Source organism: Tupaia chinensis, unplaced genomic scaffold (assembly GCF_000334495.1).
Source record: "Tupaia chinensis unplaced genomic scaffold, TupChi_1.0 Scaffold000047_1, whole genome shotgun sequence".
NCBI lineage: Eukaryota > Metazoa > Chordata > Mammalia > Scandentia > Tupaiidae > Tupaia > Tupaia belangeri.
Genome location: NW_006159505.1, coordinates 4,492,288 through 4,501,688, shown reverse-complemented (window position 1 = coordinate 4,501,688; position 9,401 = coordinate 4,492,288). Strand labels below are relative to the sequence as shown.

At 51.7% G+C, this 9,401-nt stretch overlaps 1 protein-coding gene across 1 annotated transcript in view; it reads left to right on the top strand.

The window, feature by feature from the left end:
• Positions 1 to 9,401, top strand: part of GDPD5 (glycerophosphodiester phosphodiesterase domain containing 5) — a 94,755-nt gene that overhangs the window by 64,800 nt on the left and 20,554 nt on the right. Inside the window, exons 6-9 of the mRNA XM_027774217.1 lie at positions 2,579 to 2,672; positions 3,193 to 3,252; positions 8,833 to 8,931; positions 9,217 to 9,310. Coding sequence (XP_027630018.1) covers positions 2,579 to 2,672; positions 3,193 to 3,252; positions 8,833 to 8,931; positions 9,217 to 9,310 — 347 coding nt within the window. The remainder of the gene's footprint in view (positions 1 to 2,578; positions 2,673 to 3,192; positions 3,253 to 8,832; positions 8,932 to 9,216; positions 9,311 to 9,401) is intronic.

The following is a 9,401-nucleotide window of genomic DNA, read 5'->3' as shown; positions in this document are numbered from 1 at the left end:
GCTGAACCAGAAGCGTGCTTGCATGCAAGACCATAGGGCTCACCCCCATCCTGTACAGAGGAGGAAACTGAGCCCAGAAAAGCACAGGAGTAATCCATGGCCACGTGACAGTGCCAAACACACATTGAGGACAGCCTGATGAGACCAAGGCTCAGAGAGGCTCACTCACCTTTTCAAGGTCACACAGCAAGATGCAGATAGATCTGGGACAGGACTTGGGCCTGACTGGATCACGTTGGCCACTCTGTCCCATGAGTGAGCTCACCATCTAGCAGAGAACGGGTTCCTATCCTGTTGAGAAGCTGCAAGGGGTGGTCCACCTGGAGACCCACAGCCCCTTCAGCCAGGAGACCCTGGCCTGCCCTCATAGTCTCATGAAATCTGAGGATAGTTCACAAAGAATGTGCTCAAGGCTCAGGTGGTCACACTGGATGGAGGGGTGGGGGCTGCTGTCAGTTGCTGTCCTGGAGAGCTCCCCACCAACAGTGGTCACACTCAAGACATCTGGGACCAGAACATTTTTCATGGGTAGTTATCATAAGCAAGTCCCACCCCTCTTTAGGCCTCAGTTTCCCCCACTGTACAATCACATGAGTGCATTCAGTGATCTTCCAGGCAGTAGACTGTCCCTGGACTCTGAGGTAAGGGTCAGGGGAGGGCTAGGGAACAGGGACTCTCCTACCACCCCCCTCCCAGCCCTTGCCAAGACCCCGGATGGGCAGCAGGCTGACACTGCCTGGAGCTGACTCTGAAGATCTTGAACAAACTGTTACCTCCTCTGAGCCTCAGTTTCTCCAATTGTCCAAGGAGAATGTGGATGATTCAGCCTTTCTGGAGAGCGAGCCTATCTATTGAGAGCCTTTAAAAGCCCATTCCCAAGGCAGCCCCATAGCACAGTAGTTAAGGAAGCTGACCCCACATGGCAGGACACAGTTCAAATCCCAGCCCCAGCAACTTGGAAAACACCCTGGACATAAATGCATGTGTGCCCCAAACTCCAACAGGCTGGAGAAATGGAAAAGGGATTGCAGCATGATCGTGCCCCATTGTGGGGCAGAGGGTGCTTTTTTTCTTTCTCCTTTTGTCTCCTCTTTCTCTTTCTGTGGAGGTGTATGCCCCCACCCCCTGCCCCGGCAATAAAGAAAAAAATAAAATAAAATGTAAAACTTTACTTCCTTTGGCCCTATAATCCTATTTGAAGGACTATCCCAAGAAAATACTCAGAAAAACAGAAAAATATGAAGGGCCAGCTCTGTGGCATGGTGTTTGAGAGGGCTGGATCCCAGACAGCCAACTGTAGTTCAAGTCCCAGACTCAGGGGCTTGAGAAGCACGTGCGTGCGTGCGTGCCCCAAATCCTGAAAGCAGGGACATGGGGAGAAGGGATTGTTCATGGCCAGCCCCCATGAGGGGCACTCTCTCCTCTCCCCACTCTGTCTCTCTCTAGGCAAACGCATGTGCCCTCTAATTTCCCCCGACACGCACACACAAATACATATGTACCAATTTTTCCTTTTTGTGTTTGTTTATAAGAGTGAATAACTGGAAACTATTATGTGCCATTAGTCATACGTTAGCTACATATGGTACGTGGATTCAATGGATGATCATGTGGGTATTAAAAGAAAAACAATTACATTTCCTCAGGGTTCTTTACTGACATCAGTAAATACCTGTGTGAAGAGAGTTACTGAGTACTTGCCATGTTCCCCAGCTCTCTTCATCCTCACAAAACCCTACGAAGGGCCTTCTCTTTATTTTTTATCTTATTTTAATTTTAGAAAGATTTTTGTTCTAGGGTGTGTGCACTGCGCCAGAGAGACAGAGAGACAGAAAGTGAGAAATAAGCCCTGGGGGTGGCCATGTTGCAATCCTTCTCCATTCTCCTCTCGGGACCTTGGACACGTAAGCACATGCGCCTGGCCTGAGTTTTAAGTCACTGGGTCCAAGATTCGAACCATGGTCAACTACACGGAAGTCCAGCAACATAACCATTATGCCATCTGCTGGTCCCACGAAAGGCGTTCTCTTCTTGTCCCCATTCTCCGGATGAGGAAACTGAGACTCAGAGAAGTCAGGTGTAACATTTCATCAATTCTAAGACCCGTATTTTGTACTTTGACATTGAAATGTAGACAAACGTCATAATCCAAGAATCTTCGAATCCGGGAAGCCTGGAACCTCCACAGGTCCTGCCAGAGAGTAAGAGGCAGTGGGATTTGAATGCAGCCTCCCCAAAGCACGCCCTCAGGGCTCCTGTCCTGTAAGCAGTGGGTGCAGCCGTTTGTACAGCTGTGTAGGCAAAGTGGGGTGGGGAGCCCGTGGGAAGGAAATCCAGCACAGTCAGTAACAGTTGCTTCTGGGCGGCAGGACCCTCAGGAGTGGTTTTCTTCTTCATGCTTTTTTGGCCCCTGATGTCTCCAAGAGTGGAAATGACCCCTGAGCAGGGAAATGCTGAGGTCCTTCCTGGTTGGCAGACCCAGCCTGTGGCCGCCCCGCTATAGGAGAGCTGAGCCATCACAGCTCCTGGGCTGGTGGGGCCAGTGGAAGTCTGACCCCTGTCCCTGTCCTCCCGGCAGGTACCTCTACAATCGCACGGGCTACTGGAGCGACTGGTCCGTGCCCATCCTTGTGACCACGGCTGCCGCCTTCACATACATCACGGGCCTCCTGGTAAGTGAGGCCTCTCAGAGGGCGGGGCCCTGCTGCACCGGGAAGGGCTGGCGGACGGGCCCACCCTGGCCTGAGGGAAGAAGCTGGCCTTTTTTGGGCCTCTTGGGCAGCTGCTCCTTGAAGACCTAGGAGGTCACGTGGATGTTTGCTTGTCTCCGTCTGCTGCTCCTCCTACCTGGCGAGAGCCACCCTGGCCATCAGGACCCATTGCAGACGTCTTTGGGAACCTCCTTGTTGGTTCCTGTTCCCAATACGGCACTCACTGAGACTCGGGTTGACCTCACACTGGACTGGGAACCCTAGGGATGAGACTCAAGTCTGTCTCAGAATCCGAGGCCTGGACCTCCCAAAACATTTGGCGAATTCAGTTGGGCAGTCCAAATGCTGCAGGACCCAGTGACCTCCTGAACAAGCCATCCCGGAGCAGGGAGAACCCAGAGGCCCAGCTCTGTGCTGGGTCAGGCCCACATCAGCGTGGGGAGTAGGGTGTCTGACTGTCACCCTGTGGGCCCCTCCCCAGGTGCTGGCACTATGTCACATTGCTGTGGGACAGCAGATGAACCTGCACTGGCTGCACAAGGTAAGGGTTGCCTCTGTCAGGCTGGGCAAGGGAGGGGAGGCCGGAGGCCAGAACAGCAGAGAAGCAGCCTGGTTATAACTGTCTCAGTGGCTGACTCGGAGCACTGCACTCACACCTGGCCTGCATTAGCTCACAGGACCCTCCCAGCAACCCTCTGGTGCAGGTACTGTGATCGTCCCATTTTGTGATTGAGAAAACTGAGGTCCAAGGAAATTAAGTAAGTTGCCAAGGACCCCAGCCCTGTGGCCATGTGTTCAACCAGCGCGGCTCACAGCTCGTGCTAAAGCCCCGAGCTCCGGCTGGCTCCGCCTCAGTTCTCACCGTCCTCTTCTCTCTTCTGTGAACCCTTTTCCTTTTTATTTTTTAATTTTATTTATTCATTCATCTATTTTAATTTGACCAGAGAGAGAGAGAGGGTGGGTGAGGGGGAGGGGGAGAAACAAGCCACCAGGTCCAGGACTCGAACCATGGTCAGCCATGTGGGAGTATACAGCACCCTAACCACCATACCACCTGCTGGTCCCCTGTGAACCCTTTTCCAAACTCTGACCTGGCCACATCACCTCCCAAACTGAAAGCATCTCCCATCACGACCCCTGTCCCAGGGGGCCCCAGACTCCCCCACCTGGCTCTGCCCAGTCTCCCAGCCCTGCCATGGGCAGTCCCCCTCAGCCTCTGCTGCCCGAAATGTCCCAGGCCCTCCTGCGTGTCTGCCCCTTCCCTAGGGTGGCCCCTCACTCTTGCCCTCCCTGTCTCCCTCTCTGGGACCCTTTCTCTTCTCTCACAAGCTCTCCCAGCCTCTGCATCCTCCGAGCTCTTTTCTAAGTATCATGTTGTCCATTCCCGTATGGCTGCCTGACCCCAGCCACCCCAGCTGGATGTCCCTTGCAGGCCCAGATTGGTGGTCATCACCTCCCTGTCCCTGGTGCCCCACTCAGATTGGCCTGAGGCAGACAGGTTCAGGTACCCAGGCCCCAGCGCGCTCACTCACCCCTCTCTGCACAGCTGGTGCTGAACATATATTCCTGCAGCCTTCTGAGGCCCCAGTGGGTATGGGTTGGTACAAAGTGGCCACGACAGAGTTCCCAGTCTCAGGATGCCATGGAAGGAGGGCTGGCCTCTTTTCCCAGAGCCTGGTTTGGAGCATATGTACCATTTAGGAAGGTAGAAATTTCCAGCTACAACCATAAGATGGGCCCAGAATGCCTCTGAGCAAGGGGCTCACTTTCAGCTAGAGGGGTCAGGAGCAGGAGAAGGAAGAGGGTCAGGTGAGCTTGGGTCGGCCATGAGAAGTGGAGGTACCTGCAAGCATCTGGGGGCATCAGAGGTCAGTTAATTACACACGTCTGGTGCTCTGAGTCATCGAGGGGTCAAGGGCAGCAGGCAGCCCTTCCGCTCGTCACTCTATCCTGAGATCTCTGGGCGTCCACAGTCCCTTCAGTGAGGCACTTTCTTCTCCCAGCTGCCAAGCTGCCACTTGAAAGAAACTTACCAGCTGGCACCTCGGGTGGAGCTGGCACACATACACCATGGTACCCCCTAGGACCTGCCAGCTCTCAGCAGGTCAGGCCACACCCGCTTGATCCTACCAGGGGCTTATAGAACCACCAAGTCAGCCGGAGGTGACAGATCAATGCGAGAGTCAGATCCTGTCATCTGCACCGTGCCAGCTCACGGGATGCCCGTCCCACTTCCTCTCTCCCCTGGTCCCTTCTGGGAGATCTCAGCAGGAGGAATGTCCTTCCGGGCACAGTTGATCTGTGGCTGGATTGCTACACCACGAGGGAGGGTGTTCCCAGGCTCAGAATATTGTAGCCAGGCTGGACTTTCTATCCTGTTTCCAAGATTCTATCATTTGATTCTATGATTCTAAGGAGTCCTTATTCTTTTTTTGGTTATTTAATCTTTTACCATGTAAAACATTGACATGATTTAATCTGATGGGTGAAAAATGGTACCTCACTGTAATTTTAATTTGCATTTCCCTCAGGATGAGTTAGCTGAGGCATTTCTCACATGCTTGAGTCATTTGTGTTTTCTTTTCTACAGACCGTCTCTCTATTTTTTATTTTGCCCTTTTTTGCCATGCAATTTGCCTTTTTGCTTATTCATTTGCAGGAGTTCTTCATAGGTTTGGGAAATGAGTCCTTTGACTAATGAACTGTAAATAATCCTTTCTGGTTTGTCATTCATTTTGACTTAGCTTATTGCATTTTTGCCATAGGGATCTTTTTTTAATTCCTAAGTATTTAAATCTGTCATCTCTTTTTATGACTCCTGGGTTTTGTGTCAGAAAGTCTTTCCCACCCTAAGCTTATTAAAAAAAAAAAAAAAAAACTTCTCTGTGAAAGAAACTTACCAGCTGGCACCTCGGGTGGAGCTGGCACACATACACCATGGTACCCCCTAGGACCTGCCAGCTCTCAGCAGGTCAGGCCACACCCGCTTGATCCTACCAGGGGCTTATAGAACCACCAAGTCAGCCGGAGGTGACAGATCAATGCGAGAGTCAGATCCTGTCATCTGCACCGTGCCAGCTCACGGGATGCCCGTCCCACTTCCTCTCTCCCCTGGTCCCTTCTGGGAGATCTCAGCAGGAGGAATGTCCTTCCGGGCACAGTTGATCTGTGGCTGGATTGCTACACCACGAGGGAGGGTGTTCCCAGGCTCAGAATATTGTAGCCAGGCTGGACTTTCTATCCTGTTTCCAAGATTCTATCATTTGATTCTATGATTCTAAGGAGTCCTTATTCTTTTTTTGGTTATTTAATCTTTTACCATGTAAAACATTGACATGATTTAATCTGATGGGTGAAAAATGGTACCTCACTGTAATTTTAATTTGCATTTCCCTCAGGATGAGTTAGCTGAGGCATTTCTCACATGCTTGAGTCATTTGTGTTTTCTTTTCTACAGACCGTCTCTCTATTTTTTATTTTGCCCTTTTTTGCCATGCAATTTGCCTTTTTGCTTATTCATTTGCAGGAGTTCTTCATAGGTTTGGGAAATGAGTCCTTTGACTAATGAACTGTAAATAATCCTTTCTGGTTTGTCATTCATTTTGACTTAGCTTATTGCATTTTTGCCATAGGGATCTTTTTTTAATTCCTAAGTATTTAAATCTGTCATCTCTTTTTATGACTCCTGGGTTTTGTGTCAGAAAGTCTTTCCCCCCCTAAGCTTATTAAAAAAAAAAAAAAAAACTTCTCTGTAATATCACTTGGTAATTAGGTTTTCACTTTTTATGAACATTAACATTTTTAACTGTTTTTGTAAAGTTTGTCCTTTATTTCCTTCATAAGGAAAGAGATAGCACCCCAATGGGTCTTCACACTTTGATCCGCCCCCACCTCAGCCAGCCTCTGCTCAGAGGCCCGTGCATGCCCAGCATACTCAGGGAGGTCTCTGGGCATGAATCTGGAACGTTTCCATGTGGGTCAGCCTCACAGAGGGACACGAGATGCACCACTGTCCAGACCCCTAGATTGTTTATCTTTTGGGAAGTTGTTTTGGAGTGGGGTGCAATCTTGGTTCTTTTAGATGGCTTCCCAGTGTTCTCAGTTTTCTTTCCTGAGTAAGCGATCTTTTCTCTTCTAGTTCAAGATGTTACTTATATCATAGACTAATTTTTATGTATTGGATCTATTTGTGAACTTTTTGCTTATTTGTGCTTGTTTCTCTGGTCTCCTAGTAGTACCACACTCCTGTAAATGTTACCGTCTTGAACTGTTTTAATCATATCTTTGTTTTGAGTCTCTGGTTTCTCCCAAGACTTTATAGCAAATAAGAGGCCCTTTCTCTGTGATGCCCCCTTCCTTCCCTGCCCACCACCCCTGAACCAGTTCAGAGGCCACTTCCCCAGCTGTCCCCCCCCACACACACACACACACACATAACCTGGAGCTTACTGAATTCTCTTGCCATGGTAGCAGCTGCTCCCTACAGGGCCTGCATGGAGGAGGAGCCTATCAATGACCCACCCTGCCCCAAAGAGGAGCACCAGGTACCACATGACTGCACCGCAGGGTACTGGCTGAGCTGGGGCTGGTGCACTCTTCTCCAGATCAGGTTCAGTCAGCACCTAAACTCACCTCGTCCACACTCAAGGAATCCAGACTCTCTCCAAACCACTGGCCCAGGCTCCACAGCTCCCCCTGGTGTCCTGCCTCTGTCCCAGCTGCAGCTTAATGAGGGCACATTCACTGGGAGCCTCCCGCATGCCAGGAGCTCATCAGCCTTTACTGGGCACTTACTATGCAAGGGGACCCTTGAAGATGCACATGAGGGGCCGACAGGTGGCGTGGTGGTTAAGGGCTCTGGACTCCCACATGGCCAACCACAGTCTGAGTTCCGGATCTGGTGGCTTACCGTCTCACCTTCTCTCTCTCATTCTGTCCCTCTCTTGTCAAAATAAAATAAATAAATAACATTAAATAAAATAATTCTTTTAAATTTTTTTTTTAAAAAAGAGGTACAGTAAATAAGGGGGAGTCAGAAATCGCTCTCTGGGGAAATAGCCATGCCACAATCCCTTCTCCTCCAGTCTCTTCTCAGCATTTTGGGCACACGTGTCCACACACATGGTATGATTTTCAAGTCACCAGGTCTGGGACTTGAAATGTGGCCGGTCATGTGGGAATGCAGCGCCTGAACCACCAAGGCACCATGCCACCTGCTGGCCCCACCACAAACTTTATTTTGAATAGCCAGAGGGCACATGCACTTGCCAGAAACAAGAGAGGGAGTGGAACAAAGCCCTCTCCAGAATGGCAGCCCCGGAACCACCGAATCCCCATGCCACCTGCTGGCCCCACCACAAACTTTATTTTGAATAGCCAGAGGGCACATGCACTTGCCAGAAACAAGAGAGGGAGTGGAACAAAGCCCTCTCCAACGGGGTGTGTTCACACCAGTCTCTTCTCCATTTCTCTACCCTGTTGGGATGGGGGTGGGCACACACATACTCAGTGTCTCTCTCAAGCTGCCAGGCTGGGACTGGAACCATGCAGTTGACCATATGGGATCCCGCTCCCTTAACCACCAGGCCATGGACTGTCCCCCATGAACTTGTTGAAGACCTCGTACATGTGTCAGGCTCTTCCCACACAGGATTTCACTTACTCTAACCATAACCCCGTTCACGTGATGCCATCCCCGCTTTTAGGAATGATGCCACTAAAGTTTAGCCAGCGCTACTTCTGGTGCTGGCCACTCTGCTAAGCACTTCACTTGCATTCTCTCATCTATCTTCCTCGAGCCCCTCCCAGGTAGGCACTCATGATGTCTGTTTCACAGCTCAGGGGAGACCCCTGGAAAGGTCATGTCCCATCTGTCCCCAGAGACCTGTGTCCCTCAGAGTTGCCAACCACCACCTCTGTCTCTCCCTGTCCTCTGTCCGCCCATCTCCACCTCGCTTTCCACCATGCCTGTCTCTCCCCTTCGCCCCCCCTTCCCTACTCTGTTAGCCTCTCACTCTCTCCAGCTCTCCCTCATGTCTCTCAGTCTCTCCCTCCATCCTCCCTCTCACACATGCTGGGTCCTCCCGCCTGCTCTGATCCTCTGACACCTCTCCCCCTCCAGATTGGGCTGGTGGTCATCCTGGTGTTCACAGTGGTAGCCATGGCGGCCGTGGCCCAGCTGTGGGAAGATGAGTGGGAGGTGCTGCTGATCTCCCTGCAGGTGAGCATGGGCGGCGATGGGGCCGCGGCTGCTTTCCCGGGGCTTGTAGGAGGATGCTCCAGAACACAGCTCAGAACAGGCAGGGAGGTCCGGGGTCCCACAGCAGGTCAGAGGCAGGGAGGATGCTGCAGCCAGGGTCTGAGACTCCCATGGGAGTCATAGTTGACAAATGGAGACAGGCTTGCCTGCTCCATAGATAGAGGGAGGAGGCTCGAGGACACTGGTGACAGATGGTCTGAGCACAGCTGGAAGTCACCGACCTCTGGCACTTCTTCCCACACACAGGGCACAGCACCGTTCCTGCACGTGGGGGCCCTGGCCGCGGTCACAGCACTCTCCTGGATCGTCGCGGGACAGTTTGCCCGTGCCGAGCGCTCCTGTGAGTACACCTGAGTGCAGCCTGCCCCCCAACCCCTGCAAGTGCCACAGCCAACTATCCCTGCTGGCCCGTGGATAAGGTGGGGCTCCCA